At 33.2% G+C, this 15,560-nt stretch overlaps 2 protein-coding genes across 2 annotated transcripts; both read right to left on the bottom strand.

The window, feature by feature from the left end:
* Positions 1-3,843: 3,843 nt before the first annotated feature.
* On the bottom strand, positions 3,844-5,669 carry LOC117909913. Its single transcript, XM_034823964.1, has 2 exons — positions 4,820-5,669; positions 3,844-4,071 (listed from the first exon to the last, which is right to left on the bottom strand). The coding sequence occupies exons 1-2, from the start codon at positions 5,118-5,120 to the stop codon at positions 4,022-4,024; spliced, it is 351 nt and encodes a 116-aa protein (XP_034679855.1). The 5' UTR covers positions 5,121-5,669; the 3' UTR covers positions 3,844-4,021.
* Positions 5,670-6,106: 437 nt separating this feature from the next.
* LOC117909914 (probable disease resistance protein At4g27220) lies at positions 6,107-11,409 on the bottom strand. The gene is made up of 3 exons (XM_034823965.1): positions 8,663-11,409; positions 7,922-8,314; positions 6,107-6,907 (listed from the first exon to the last, which is right to left on the bottom strand). The coding sequence occupies exons 1-3, from the start codon at positions 11,075-11,077 to the stop codon at positions 6,125-6,127; spliced, it is 3,591 nt and encodes a 1,196-aa protein (XP_034679856.1). The 5' UTR covers positions 11,078-11,409; the 3' UTR covers positions 6,107-6,124.
* Positions 11,410-15,560: the final 4,151 nt, after the last annotated feature.

The following is a 15,560-nucleotide window of genomic DNA, read 5'->3' as shown; positions in this document are numbered from 1 at the left end:
TTTTTCCCTCATAACCTATAATATTTATAAAAATATTCCTTATAACATTTCTTAGTCTATAAAGAAATCTAATGCTATAATAATATATCAACTTTGGAAAAATTCTATACAATATTATTTACAAAAAGAAATCCATATTAATTAGGAATTTTGGACACTTTCTAGAAGTTCTTATAGACTAAACCCATTAATTAGCAAAATTGCATAAGATGATCAACAAGGTCATCGATTCTGTCATAAATCAAGAACTTTGAGAAAACAAGTTCCAAAGACACCTCTACTTCCATAATATGCAAAGTAAACAGACTATGCGTCAATCCATGCATTATTCTACTTATAAGTTAAAAGGCATTTTTCCCTACATGGAGTCAACTTGAGCCTTCAACTTATTCAATTGTATTTCTAATGTTGTCTTGTCTTTAAAAGACTATAACTCCCATTCTTGAAATACTAGTCATCTTCTAAAGAGATAAGTCTACCTGGAAGGACCCTCCATAGTCGGTGGCATTGACAAGGTAATCAAGGATTAAAAATGCCTCATACTTAATCAAACCTTCAACTCCTCATTATCCTTCATCAAAACTTTGTTTTATTGCAATAATTGTTTAACCACTTATCAAAATACACTCTTTGTTGTTCCATGCACTCCAAGATTTGACGAAAGTACTCTCTTAGAGCATGCTCTTCCCCTAGAGGCCTTTCCCTCTGTTCCAATCTTTCTAACATTATTGCATCTTTCCCACAAAAGGTGTCAAAGTGTGGGAGTCAAATAAAAGCAATGTGTCTTTTCTTTTTCCTTTCTCTTCTACATATGACCATGCCTTAAAGGACACATATCTCCATTTTCTCACCACTTTCCTATTTCTAGGGAGTAAGAGAAGGGGAAGTTTCATGACAAGCAATAGTCTCAGTATAGTAGTTGGATCGAATCTATGTTTCACCATATTCATGTTCCATCCTTGTCTATTGCCAAGTAGCCGATTGAACAAACAAATTGGTTGGTAACAAATTTTGGTGGGAAACTTTAGAGTTGGAGTCAAGATACCATAAGGTACACCACAATATGAATTTGGAAGAAACCTCATAAATTTGTGGGGAGTGCTAAATTGGTTTTTTTATACAAACATTTTCATTTGTTAACCATGTAAAATAATTTTATAATTTTTCCTCTAATGTATAGATTTTTTTTAAATTATTTTAAAATTTGTGGTCTTATGTATGAATAAAATTCGTATGTTCTTGATAAATAGTTTTCATTTGATAAGCTTTCTTTGCAAATTGTTACTATTCCATTAATATTATCAAATATACATACTATTATTCTTTTACCTCATCTCCTCTTCTCACGAGTAAAAAGTTAAAATATAATTGAATTGTTAAAACTCCAAATAGTTTAAATTTAATATGCTAGTATCACCATCAAATTTGAAGATATCATAAATAGTATTGAATCATAAGTTTGAATATAGATTTCACAATTTGTCTATTTCATAGTGGATGATTCTAGCTTGCAAAGTTTAAGCAAAAACACATCAAATAAAATTTGAACTTTGTGCAAGGTATGTGATTCATGCCTAATTGGTGTCTCAGCTGATGTATATCCAGCTGGTGCTCCTTGATGGCAGGTGTAATCAACAAAATTTTTAACCTATAACACCATGAACTAGGGTAGCAAATACAAAGCTACTATAGCATAGTGGCTCTAGGATCGTTCCACTGGGAAGGGTACTCAAGATTGAAAATGATACCAATTCAAAGTGAATTGGTGCTGTTTCATTTCAAGATTAGCTTAAGAAATAAAACACAAACTTTGGTTTGAAAAAGGTTTGGACCTAGATTAACAACACAACAAGTGATGAAAATAACTTAAGAAGAAAAGCATTCCTTGGAGATTCAGGTATACAGGGGAGGTTTCTCATGCAAAAGCATAGCTCCGGTCACTTGGTTCAATTCCTCACATTAGAGACTTAACATTAAGTCAATTCTCTAACAGGTGCTGCATAAATGCATCCCTCAATTGGATTTCAGCTTTAATTCTCTCACTGATGCAACTTGCAATGGTTCAAGCCTCTCACTTAGCTTTTACCATTCAAGGTGATCTTTAACCTTGGATTACCCGTCAAAAGCTCGCAAGAGGTAACTAATGGATGTCTCCTAAGAGTCCAAAAGCTTACCAAGTGTTGGCTATTCTAGAAAATCCTACCTTCAAGTCACCTACCAGAGGCTCGCAAGGGGTAAACTAGTGCATCTCCATGGTTAGAGATCACTTGCCTTACCAAGTGTTGGCCCAGGTGACTCCAAGACGTTTTAAGTTAACTAAAAACATTAGAAACCATTCACGGGACACACTTACTCTTCATTCATAGCTGAAACCACAAAGCTTCTGATTCTTGCACTTGGAACCTTTCCCGGCAACCTTAACTCCAAGGAACTAAATGGTTTAGCTACTCATTCTCTGGGGAAAATTCCTCAGAGAGTGCATAACTTAGTAAAAATATTAAAATACAAAGTGAGAAGGTAAGGCAGTCAAGAGCTAAAGCTCTTTGTATTTCTTTCTTTGGAATTTACAAAAGGTTCAACAACCAGAATACCCTCAGAACAGGCTCCTCGGGCTCCCTTTTATACCAAAAATCCCAATTACAGCTATCCCATGGTATTTTGCTAAATTCCTAACTTAAAAGCTAAGGAAATCTATCATTGGTGACTTACAAGGAGAATTTAGGCATTTAAGCAACAAAAATCTAATGAAAAATATCTCCAAGAGTCGGTTACAAATATCAGGAAGCACTAAGGACCACTTCGCAGGTGAAAGATGAGGTCTGCGGAATTTCGCAGGTGCACAAGAGGAGCTGCGAAATTCCTTCATAGCAGCCAGCTGCTTCAACACCTTTGCAAAGTGAACTTCCAACTTGAGGTGTTTGGCTTCCATCGCGGCGCGAAGCTTCAGGGGAACTCCATAGCACTGTGCAAAAAGGCTGCGAAACCATTCCGCAACAAGAATGGTGATTTCGCAGCACTTTACTGAAGTCTTTCTTCCTTCAGCTTGGAGCAGTTATCTTCCAACGGCTGTAGCTTCCTCATTTCAGATCCAAATTGCACACGGTTTGAGGCATTGGATTGTTGACTTCCCAAGCTTTCAAATGACATATTGTATGCAGGAAATGGACTTCGGGAAGGGCTCCAAAATTAGCTGCAGTGACTGTCATCAAGAGTGCTCCACGGCTGAATCCTCTTTGCTTCCCCTTTTTGCATTTCCACTTTGCTTATGGCATAAGAGCTTCAAGGTTGTGATTCTTCATGCCTCTGAGCTTCCCAAAGCTTTCTAAGGATTCCATATCACTCTCCTCAATCTCATAATGCTTTGGTGGTCAAAATGCTATAAAAACACCAAAACTTAAGGCAATTTGATTATAATTGATTGCAAGGGGCCTTAACATGCTAATTGGGTTAAAAGGCACTAAATACTACTCAAAAGTGTTTAAAAAGATTAGTTAAAAGGCTATCAAATAGCACTTTTTGAGTAGTAATCAGTATGAATTTGAATTTCTATCATTCTTGGGGTTTATACTTATTTAGGGTTTATTTGGAATTGGTTTTGAACAAAGTATTTTTAAACTTATAACACTTTTGTTGTTGGTACTTATAACTCTTAATCTCAAATTTGATGGTCCTCATATGACTAGTCTTGTAGAACCTTAAATCTATGTTTTTATGCCCTTTTAATGCCTCAAGCCCAATTGCTTCAAGCCCAACCAAATATAAGCAATAAAAATTCACAAATAGAGATTTATACCATGATTTAAGTGGAGATTCATTATGCGACTCAAATGGTAACCATCCATATTTATGAAGAAATTTCAACAATTATGAACAATGTGGAAAATATCATACAATCCAACAAATCTATGTAAACCTAAAATATAACCAAATAGACTGAGATAGAGTGATACATATTGCATTAACATGGTTAGAAATCAATCCAGCCAAACAGTAATATTCCCAAGAACAAAGCATGATGTAATCATAATGCTGAACCAACTCCCAATTCCATAATCTCAGCCTCAACATTACCTAAAAAATGTAAATAAATCATTATGAGCATTTAATAAGGTTAAATAAAGAGATTACAATTACTAGTGATTGCAAATGGTATATATCATATTTGATCAAATTAGAAATCAATTTAAGTTTATTAGTCTACAACTAACAAAATAATCAATTCAACATAATAATAACTTGATTGAATAAATATTATCTTAAAATAATTGGTATTAGTAATAGAGTTTGACTGTCACAAGGTTCAGTCATCTTGGCCTCCTTACTACATGACATCGAGAATTAACATCATACTATTAAGCAATCAATATATCTTAAGATCAAAAGATAAGACAACATGTGGCATTTGAAAATCATACATCTTGGCATTTAGAAGGCCAGATTGCATCCTAGAATAAGGGAAATTCACTCATCCAAGCATCAAAAGATCACAAAGCATATAACATTTGAAAGATATAACAAAAGATCCTAGCAATAGGTGACCAATCCTCACCTGGTTTTGCACTCTATACACAATTTGCAGAACTCAATTACTAGTTTATGGTTTTGTGGTTTCATAATAGAGGTTTTCAGATCTACTTTATCTAGTTTCAAAATACAGAAACAAAACATTCTGCAGTATCATTTCCTTTGATGATAAGATAGATATTTCAGAAAATAGTTCAAAACTTTTCATTTTAATGGTTGCTAATTTGTATAATAATAAAATGTCAAGTATAAATTGCACATGAGAAATCTAAAAAAGTCTCACATTAGTACATACCGTGTTTATTTATGAACAAATTATGGATGGTGGTATTTAGATCATCCTGCCAGTGCCACTCATCATCTCCCACTTTCATTCCTTTTAGCCTTGGTGTAGTTACGAGGCCCGGAGAGAAAATTTTCATCTTGGGGCATTTTTTCAACACCATATGCTCCAAGGATGGGAATGAGAATATATAACCCCCTGAACTGAAGCTTGTGAGGTTTGGCAAACATTTAAGTGCCATGTGTTGTAATTTGCAGAAAGCAATCTCATCTGCTGCTTCTCCTCCTTCGTTGGCAACTACTTCTTCCATCATATGTGATCCACCTATTTTGAGTGTTTTGAGTTTTAACAGACTTTTAGCTACCGAGGGTGATATCAAACTTCTCAGACTACCACAAGACTACACATCTAGAGTAGCTAGATTTTGGAAAGATGCCGAGGATGGTACCAAATTTATCAAACTGACACAATTCCGCACTTTAAGACTCTCGAGACTTAGCAAATCAAGGCCTGGTTTGGAGTTTTCCTTCCACAAATGCGTCAGCTCAGGAAGATCACACAACCATATTTCTCTTAACCGTCCAAGCCTCTTAGCTTGATTTTCGTCGTCAAGTCCTTCAAGTTGGAATACCTCTTTGACTGAACTACATCCTCGCACGTTAAGTACTTCCAAATTATGTAATATTTGAAGCATAAAGAAAGGAATGACAACCAAAATATCTTTACATTCATATACGGACAGAACTCTTAGTCTGGGAAAGGAATTCACTGGAAATTGCTCTAGCCATATTTCTGTATCTCTGTTCTGACCCAATGTTAATTCCTCCAAATTAGGGAATGCAACCTGGGAAATGGTTGGAATAAAATATATTTGTTATCTCAGTTATAACTACACATCTACAAAGAAGTGTTGTTTTATTTCTATATTCCAAGTAAAGAACATGGCAAAATTTATGTTGTTTACAGAAGATGCACTGGACATCCACGTCCAGATTTCTAATTTTAAGTTGTCATTTGCAATTTGAGAAGTATGATGATGCAAGGTGGAAGTCACTTGAATAAAAATGGATTGGAAAGGTGGTTCACAATTGTTTACTATAAGTTGACTGGTAATAAATTAAATAATTTTTGGAAACCAATAAAATTTATATAAATTCCTCTCACAAGAAAGGACTAGTACAAATTTTAACTTAAAAAAGGTTCAATGGAGATATGTAAGGAGGAGAAAAAGAAATCAAGGATCCCCTTTAAAGGAACTTCTGGATCCAGTGTCTGCCAACAATCAGTTTTGGGCCCTGCATCCCTCTTTTCATGGGTTTACTTATTTAAGGTAAAATCTAAGGAAACATGATGGGGTAAAATTAGGGAACTTACAGATTGGAGCAAGGAAAGTGGCATATCAAGATTTCCCTCATGATGTCTTTGTCGGAATGTTGGATTTTTGAATGCAAATACATTGACTTTATAACACTCACGCACCGTCAGTTGTTTCAACGATGGCCACCATGAAGTATGCGCCCCTGGGTAGAAACTCCTGAGTTGATGTAGACAGGAGAGAGCGACAAAAGCTACTTTAGGGAATACAAACGTAGCCTCTGTGTCGACTCCATTGTCCTTCGCAACGATTTCCTCTATCCCACAACACAACACATCCAGCTCCTGGAGTTGCACAAGATCTCTGACTAAAGATGCTGGAAAAAGGTTTTTCAAACTCTGACATTTATCAATCGTTATTGATTGTAAGTTTCGAAAACTGAGAATTCGACGGGGATCCTCATTCCATATCTTCTCAACTTTTGGCAGTGATCTTAGAATCAATTGACTCAACTGAGTGACAGTTGCACCTTCCTTCACATTCACATTTGTCCTTTCCACATCAAAAACCTCTTCTAATGAACTACAATCCTCTGCTTTCAGAAACTGTAGACTCTGTAACCTGTTCAGCATACTAGATGGAAAAATATTCAACAATTCTCCACATGATGCTACCTTCACCCTTTTTAGTTTGGAAAAGGAATCTTGAGGAAGTTGGTTGTGCCATATTTTTTTCACATTATCCAGTCCCACGATGTTTAAAAACTCCAAGCTAGGAAATGCAACCTGCAGTGTTCAAGACAACATTTTGTGATTTAAATATTTTGAATAACTGAAAAAAGAAAATAATCCATGTGTAGAAATTTGGATGAGAATGAATTCATTATAAATTAGAAAAAATTATCATAAAAAAATATGACTTAAATACTTTTTATTTGTCAATTGTTTTTCTTGTTTCTCCACAAAATTTATATGTAAAATTTTCTTATGAATTGCTACTGAAAAGCATAATAAAAAACAGAAAAAAATAACTTTATCTAGATAATAAATTAATAAAGAATATATCCATAAAATTCTAAATCAAACTAAAATTCTATACATTTATCACACAACAAAATAAAAATAAACTACCATTAATTCTAATACATATTTCTTAATTAAAAAAACCCAAAACATAATTCACACTTATCTAAATATTCATTAGAGTAAATAATTCAATCAATTTTTTAAATTAAAAAATAGAATTTGATATTCTCTTCCAAATTTAAAATATAAAAGTTAATGAATTAATTTCAATAATCAAACATATACTTCAATTATAAATTCATTATCTAATGATATATGGTATAGAAGCAAGTGTTAACTTAGAAAATTTTCTAACATTTTTTTATGAATCAAGTATAATTAGAAATCATTTTATTATTCCAATACAAATTTTTGTAATAATTATATAATTAATTATTATAAAAATTTTATAATATTAATGTTTCAAATATTTTAGGATATTTGAATATTATTTTTTCAAATTACAGTAAGAAGAAATATCATATTTAATTTCATAAATATTTTAATATATACAAACTACATTCAACATTCAAACATGAATAAAAACAAATAAATTAAACATTTAATTATATTAAACTCTAAATTTAGGTGAAAAAAAAAAAAAGGAAAAACAAGAACCAGCTCAATCTAAATTTTCTTTATTTTCCTCCAAAAATTTGATTGATAACAATGTTAAAAGGAAAATTAAAATCATAAGAATTAAAAAAAGAAAAGGATTATGACAGATAAACTGACCATTTCATTAAAGAGCACTGGGAAAGGGGTATCAAGGTCTGCATGGTGAAGCCTTAGGAAGGAATGATATCCAGAGGAGAAGCTTGAGAGGTTGGGCAAAGATTTCAATGAAATATGGATTAATTTAGGGAATATGCTATTGCCACAGTTGCATATATGCCTCAACTTTGGTAAATCAATCAAAACCAGTACTGCTAATTTAGGGAGGAGCCCAACATGTCCATCATCCAGATCAAATACTTGTTCCAGTTTATCACAATTTTCCACTGTGAGTACTTGCAAATTCTGTAACAAACTAGGTGGGAATAGTTTCACCAGTGACTTGCAATTCTTCAACTTGAGAGACCGGAGGTTGGCCCCCAAGGAAAGCAGACGTTGGTCATCCCTGATCTCCTGTAACATATGAGAACCTCTGAGAGCGTTATATACAACATAGATGTATTGCATTGTATACATAAAATTGCAGCAATTAATATAGAGTGAAAATAAATCATGATGATAATATGTTTGTTAAATTAAAAAAAATCAGTCTATTAATTATGTTCAGTCAATGCTCTGTTTTGATTGGTGACGTTTTATCTTTGCTGGTAAAGTCTCATCAGATGGGTTTTGGGATCGATTTAAATGAGGGGATTCTTGCTGACTCAAATCAATTAATGAGGGGCTAGTCTCCATGTATTTGAATTGAAGTGATTAAAAAAGCATTGACTAGACAGAAAGGATTATCAAGGTTTGACATACCGGTTGGTTGAAAGGTGGTGTACTAGGGCCAACAATTGTGCTTGGAGGCATCGAGAGCACCGGGTTCTCCTCAAAGCAGAAATTACTGAGCTTGGGTAAGTCCTGTAATGTCAAGTGTCTCAATTCAGGGAACAGAGGCACATTAACAGTATCTTCTTTTATTTCTTTCCTTCCTTGGGAAACCATCTCAACCATACTCTCGCAGCTAGTTACTTTTATTTCTACAAGTCGGGAAAGGCCTCCAGCCACAGACAACGAGAAGAGAAATTTCAAGCCATCACAATCTTCCACTTCCACTTTTCTCAAGCAACCAAAGGACCCTGCTGGAAATTGACCATGGCATACTTCTTGCAAGTTAATCAGCTGATTGAGAGACAAGGTCTCCATAACAGGAAAGGCACCATGTGATGAACTCAGATCCATCGAGTTCACAATATATTGAATCTCTGGGCTGCTTTCAACATTAAGATGCTTTAATTTAAGAAAACCCTCCCTATTTAATTTGGAAAGAACATTAGTACCACCACACAATTCACGCAAGTGTAGATCTTCAGTTCTCTTCAACAACTTGCTGATACCATCCACCAGATGAAGGCTTGTATCGAACTTATTGAGCTTCAATGTATTATTGGCTTCAAAAGTTCCTCCCCAGCTCCAGACATCACCTACAAATATTCTATATCTCACCAAGGTATCAAAGACTATGTCTTTTGGCAGCAACTTGGCATCTCGTATTTGTATGTCCAAAGAGGTTAAATGAGACAAATGCTTCAACTCAGCAAGGCAAGCATTACTCTTTCCTTCCCCCTCCCATTGAGTAAAGCTATTTGCCATACACAAATTCTCTAATTGGGACAAGCCTGATATGACATCTGATGGAATTACTTTCAGTTTCGAAGAACCGCTCAAATCTAACATCCTTAGATGAGTCAACTGTGCTATTTCTCTGGGCAACTGTTCCATATCAGAATCCGTAAGGCTAAGAATTTCTAATTTCTTTAGCTTTGCAATTATAACAATGTCTCCCACCTTGCATCCATCCAAACACAATGTTCGAAGATTTGTAAGGCAGTGAAGTGATAAGGGCAGCGATGGAAGTTGCATTCGAGATAAATGTAATACTTTGAGTTGCTTCATCTCTTCAAAAAAATTGTTTGGGATTTGCACTGCCGAATTGGTGTTTACATCATAACATCCAAAAAGTTCAAGTTTCGGACATACCAGCCCTTCTGGAAGTTCATGAATATCACAGTCATGCAGACTTACCCAGGTGACCTTCTGGAGTTCATCTATCCTTGGCCATCCTTCCACTCTTACAGTAGTATTCTGGAGTGTAAACACATGATGTTGATCGGATGCAATTTTTCTGGCAGTACTCCGAACAAGATCATGCATTCTAACAACTGCATTATGGCCAGTTTCTAGTAACAAATTTGAGGATTTGAGGTTGTTAACCAATGTATCTATTCTATTTTTCGCCTCTTCCAATGTATTAGTTCCTTGAAATAATCGCAGACCCACACCATATTTCAACAAGTCCCATATATGAAAATCGTTTTGAGAAATTAAACCACAAAGCAAGAAAAATGACTTCACTTCAATTCCCTTCAAGTGTTCGTAGCTCAACTTCAGACTTGAGTATACATTTGATGTCAGTCCTGTTATGTTTGTCGAGGTTTGCGATTTCAGTTGTAGCCGGGCATCCTCCCAAATGGACACACTCTTCTCGCCTTTCAATGCCGTTGCCACAGTTACTATTGCAAGTGGCAAACCCGCGCATTCTTTTGCTACATCAACAGCTATAGGTTGCAACTCTGGATTTTCAATGGAACCAGCTGTGTTCTTAAATAAAATCCATGTTTCATCTTCTTGCAAAGGTTGAACTCGAAAATCCTTTTGAGTATCCATCTCATTGGACAAGATGTGTTCATTTCTAGAAGTTAGCACTAATTTGCATCCTTTGTGGTGATCTGGAGAAGGAATTCCTATTTTCTCCAAGTCAAGTTTCGCCCAAATATCATCCAAGATGATGAGGATGGTCTTCTCGTCGTTCATCCTCTGATATAGTCGAGCTGCTCTTCCCTGTTCACTCTCCTCCTCAAATTTCATACCTAGCAGGTCTGCAAGTTCCCCTTGAATTTTTTTGAAGTCTGGAGTCTGTAACACAGCTGCCGTGACCACCTTGTCGAATAACTTCTCTTGAGCAGCTTGTTCAGCCACTTGTTTCACCAGCGTGGTCTTCCCGACACCGCCCAACCCCCATACCCCGATCTTGTTGATCTTGGCATCCCTTAAGGCCTCCATGACTTCATCCAAAGTCAACACTCTTGATCGTAAAGCTTCGGAAGGTGCAGACCTTATCTCTTGCAGAGGGGCACGATATGATACCCTCACAAATTGGCCATCTCCATGCATTTGAACAGCAACCCGTGCCTTCTTCCTTGCTTCCCTGCTTAGCTGGTACCGGGACTTCAAATTAGGACACAACCCATTGAAACAACTCTTCTGTGCCTCTTTCTCATCTTCAAGGAATTTGCAAGCGTCTTGTATGAACCCATCAGCAAGTGTCAACCACTTGCAAACATAATCCTCGATTTTATGTCCATTCCCAATAGCTTCATTCACAGAGTGTTGGTGCCCATCCCTGGCATGCCTCAGCTTCTCAACCTCTTGAGAGAGGTCCTCAATGTTGGTACGGTAGTTAAACAGATAACCCAGCTGACGCTTAACTGGAACAACCAGGCACCGTAAAACTTTTGCTGCAACCGAAGCAACATTTTCTACCATTTTCTGCTTGCTACTCCTTTCTTCTCTTTTGGAACACAGATCAGATCGATGACAGAAAACCAAAAAAACGGCAGCAGTAAACTAACAACAGGCTGCTGGCTACGGGAATCAGTGTCGCAAAAACAGAAATCAAGGAAATTGAAAGGTTTAGCAAGCAAAGGAGCAGAGCGACATAGACATATGGGCAAAATGAGAATGAAATGAGTAGAGGAGATCAGAATGAGTATGAGGGTGGGGAGAGTTGCAAACGATCTGACAAAGGGCTATGGAGGGGAATAGAGAGAAAAAGCATATGGCTGCTATTGGATTCAACTTGAAGAACAGAAGCAGAGATGTTAAGGCTGATGATGTGAGAAAGGAAACAAGGAAATGAAAGATTTCAGCAATCAAATGTGAAGAAAGCTCTCACCCAGCAAAATGAAAATGAAAATCCCTAGCGAGAATGAGGATGAAAATGTGGAGTCACGAGACAAAGCTCGTACAAGGCCCTTCAATCATTCACAGTTAAACTGAAACCCAAACCAGGTCATGAATTGTGTTTCGGAACCTGCCTTGACTTACTGATTAGAGTAAAAATAAAAATCAAAATCAAAATTCATTTTTATAAAAACAAAAACTCATCCTAGTTAACTTATTCGTATTAATTGAATGTATATCAAATATTTGAGTCTGTTATCATATTTGCAATTTCTAATAATAAATTGACATCTTTGAATATAAAATTGGTTTACCGGTTTATTGGCATCATGAAAAAGTTGAAAAATAATAGAAAACCAAAAGGTAAAAATTATAAAATATAAAATTAAGTTTATGTTTGATTTTCAAAAGTATTAAGAAAAAAAATGTTAAAAAACACAAATAAGAAGAAAGAATAAATGAAATAAATAAATAAATAAATAAATCATGCATCTATTATTTCAAATTTATTTAATTGATTTTAATTTTTTCATATAAAATTTTTTAATTTTTTAATAAATTTTAATTATATTTAATTTTACTACAAAAATATAATAAAATTAAATATAAAATAATTTATTAATTCCCAAACCGAACATAGTATTAGCTTTATGAATACTAAAAAAAAAAAGAGAGAATCTTCATAGTGGAGATTGATTGATGATATATCTTTATTTACATAAAATCAAATAAAAATGAAAATGAAAATGGAGAATGGGAGTTGCAGGGTAGTGAGTTGGGAAAGATGGGTCAAATCGTGTCTTTTTTATCTTTCAAAGTTCAACCTAAAACCAAACCCACTCTTGATTATGTTTCACTCGTCAGATTAGGGCATGCTTGAAAGTTTGATTTACCATATATGTAATATATGAAGAAAAAAAGGGGAATATAATAAAAATTAATTAAAATTTCAAACTTTCATATTCTCTATTATTTGTATAGAAGATGAAAAAGAAAAATAAAATTTAAAAATATAAAAATTTTATCAAATTTAATCTATTTTTTTTTCCATTTTACTTTTTACTTTTGCTTTCTTATTTTCTTTTCCGAACTTTTTACAATTTGAATAAAGTGGAAAAAAAAATTTTAATCAATTTTTAAAATGCATATTTTTTTTTTTGAGAAATTGATTTCCCAGATTATTTTCTATTATAATTAAGTTTAGTTTATATTTCCTTTCTTCACATTTGCCTTGTCTTAAAATTTTCAAACCTGGCCTAAGTGTAAAGGAAAGGGAGAGAAGGCATCAAAACAAAAAGGAAAAAGCAGATTGCATTCCGAAGAAAATTCCTTAAGAAAGAAAAAGTGAGAAACTAGAGGAAATGAAAGTAGAATATAATAAAGTTTGGGTATGAAAGAAAAAGAGAGAAGCCATCAAAACATGAAGGAAAAAACAGTTTGTATGAGCTTGTTGTGGAATCCGTATTTAAACAAAAGACATTCAACATTGCCCATGTCCATCCCAAGAAAACTCCTTAGGAAAGAAAAAGTGAGAAAATAGAGGAAATAAAAGTAGAATATAATAAGGGTTGTGAATATCATGTCAGTAGAAGATCCGTTTAAATTTGGCGTGTAAATAATACTTTTATTTAAGTGTGGGAGCTAGTGGATTATCTAAATGATATCTTTTATAATAAGTCCACGAACTCATATATCTACTTTCATTATACCAATTAATTTTAAATAAGATGATCAAAACTTGATCAACAAGTGATATCAAAGGCAAGAATCATGACTTGAGTCATGAAAACATCTACTTTTAGATGAAATAATCAAAGGGATCCAACAAACTGGTAAGTCAAACAATACCCTAATTCTTTAAAATATTAGGTTTCCTAGGTTAGGTTTATATTCTAAATGTTATGTTTGATTATTAGAAAGTATTAAGGAAAGGGAAAAAAAATAAGGAAAGGTTTTTTTTTTTTTTTTTTTTTCATTTGGGTTTCATGATGGATATAGAAGAAAATAAAATATAATTAAATTAATTAAAAATTTACTTTTTTTAAAATTATTTAGACTATGTTCAATTGTAAGAAAATTTAAGGGAAAATACACTACAAGAAAAAAGGTCTTCATTGACAGTTTTTCATCGTCAAGATAAGGTATATATGTTAAGGTAGATTGGTATTCACAAATGTTATCTATGCTAGTGACAAGAAATGATAAAAGCTAGCTTGACATATGCATGAAATAAAATAGGCCTTATTTCTATCAATGTAGGAATCTTATTAATATGACATATGTAAATGTTTCTTCCACGTTAGTCAAGGTTAAGTTAAACATATGTGAAGGTTGACTCATTGTTTTGTCAAGATTATATTCAATATATGTTAACCTTAAGTATGATATATGTCAATGTTGTTGTATATGCTTTTAAATTTAATTTACACATATGTCAAGGAATTTATTTATTTATTTATTTTGAAAGTTGAAATTTTAATATGTTAAGGTTCCTTTATTCTTATGTCAAGGAATACAATGTCTTTTATGTCAAGATTTCTTTATTCATATAAAGGAAATTGTTTTATTTCATATCAAGGTTGCATATGGAATATGTCAACAACCTAACCTGTTGCCCAAATGATCTACATAAAAATTGAACTTGTTATGTGTTTATATATATATATATATAGATAAACTACATGAATGTATAAAATATATTTTTTTTTAAAATATGAACATGTAGGCAAATATATTGACCAAAAAAAAAAAACTTAATATCCTTGCATAATCTTGTATTATCATCACATACATCCAAAAAAAGGCAAATATATACCCAAAAATCCAATAGTTATACATGATAAATATAATGTATGCATGATCTTGTGCTTTCAAAAGTGCTGTAATTGCTGCAAATGTCACCTAACCTTCTGCAAGTAGGAAAAAAACATCAGTATATGTTTATATTTGAAAGATTAATAAAATGATATAAACATGTATCCAAATGTATTCCCAAACAACCTAACAACTATATATAATCTTGTTATCTTGTCAAATATATATGAAAAAATGATAGATATTTACCTAAAAAATAACCAAATATCAAGTAGTTGTACATGATAACAAAAATTTATGCGTGATCTTCTCCTCTAAAAACTGCAACTACTGCAAATGTCACCTAACCCCAGGTAAGAAAAAAAAAGTAACATTATTTTATGTTTGTGTTTGAAAGTTCATTAAAAATATATAAATATGTATCCTAAATATATTGAAATATATCTACAAACAACCCAGCAAGTATACATGATCTTATATTATTGTATTATCAAATATATATATATATATATATATGAGATATTTACTAAAAAAGAACCATAAATTAAATACTTATACATGATCGTGTATTCTAAAAAATGCAAGTGCTACAAATGTCACCCAACCTCTTGCAAGTTAAAAAAAAAAAAAACAATAACATTACTTTATGTTTATGTTTCAAAATTTTTTTTTAAAAAGATATAAGCATGTACCTAAATATATCCAAATGTATTCACAAACAACCAAGCAACTATACATAATATTGTACTCTTATCAAATATATATATATATAAAATGACAGATATTTACCAAAAAATCTAATAGCTATACATGATGACAAAAACTTATGCATGATCTTGTACTCTAAAAATTGTGAATGTTGCAAATATCACCCAACCTC

This window comes from Vitis riparia, unplaced genomic scaffold, assembly GCF_004353265.1.
Source record: "Vitis riparia cultivar Riparia Gloire de Montpellier isolate 1030 unplaced genomic scaffold, EGFV_Vit.rip_1.0 scaffold466_pilon_pilon, whole genome shotgun sequence".
Lineage (NCBI taxonomy): Eukaryota > Viridiplantae > Streptophyta > Magnoliopsida > Vitales > Vitaceae > Vitis > Vitis riparia.
The sequence above is the reverse complement of the archived record's forward strand: the minus strand, read 5'-3'. Positions and strand labels throughout refer to the sequence as shown.

Bases quoted from the DNA above. Each gene is read 5' to 3' on its own strand.
- LOC117909913 (XM_034823964.1), bottom strand. From the start codon at position 5,120: ATGATGGAAGAAGTAGTTGCCAACGAAGGAGGAGAAGCAGCAGATGAG. The intron at 4,072-4,819 runs GTATGTACTAAT...TACATTTTTTAG, and splicing joins TTTGTTCATAAATAAACACG to GTAATGTTGAGGCTGAGATT.
- LOC117909914 (XM_034823965.1), bottom strand. From the start codon at position 11,077: ATGCATGGAGATGGCCAATTTGTGAGGGTATCATATCGTGCCCCTCTG. The intron at 8,315-8,662 runs GTATGTCAAACC...CATATGTTACAG, and splicing joins CACCACCTTTCAACCAACCG to GAGATCAGGGATGACCAACG. The intron at 6,908-7,921 runs GTCAGTTTATCT...TGAACACTGCAG, and splicing joins CAGTGCTCTTTAATGAAATG to GTTGCATTTCCTAGCTTGGA.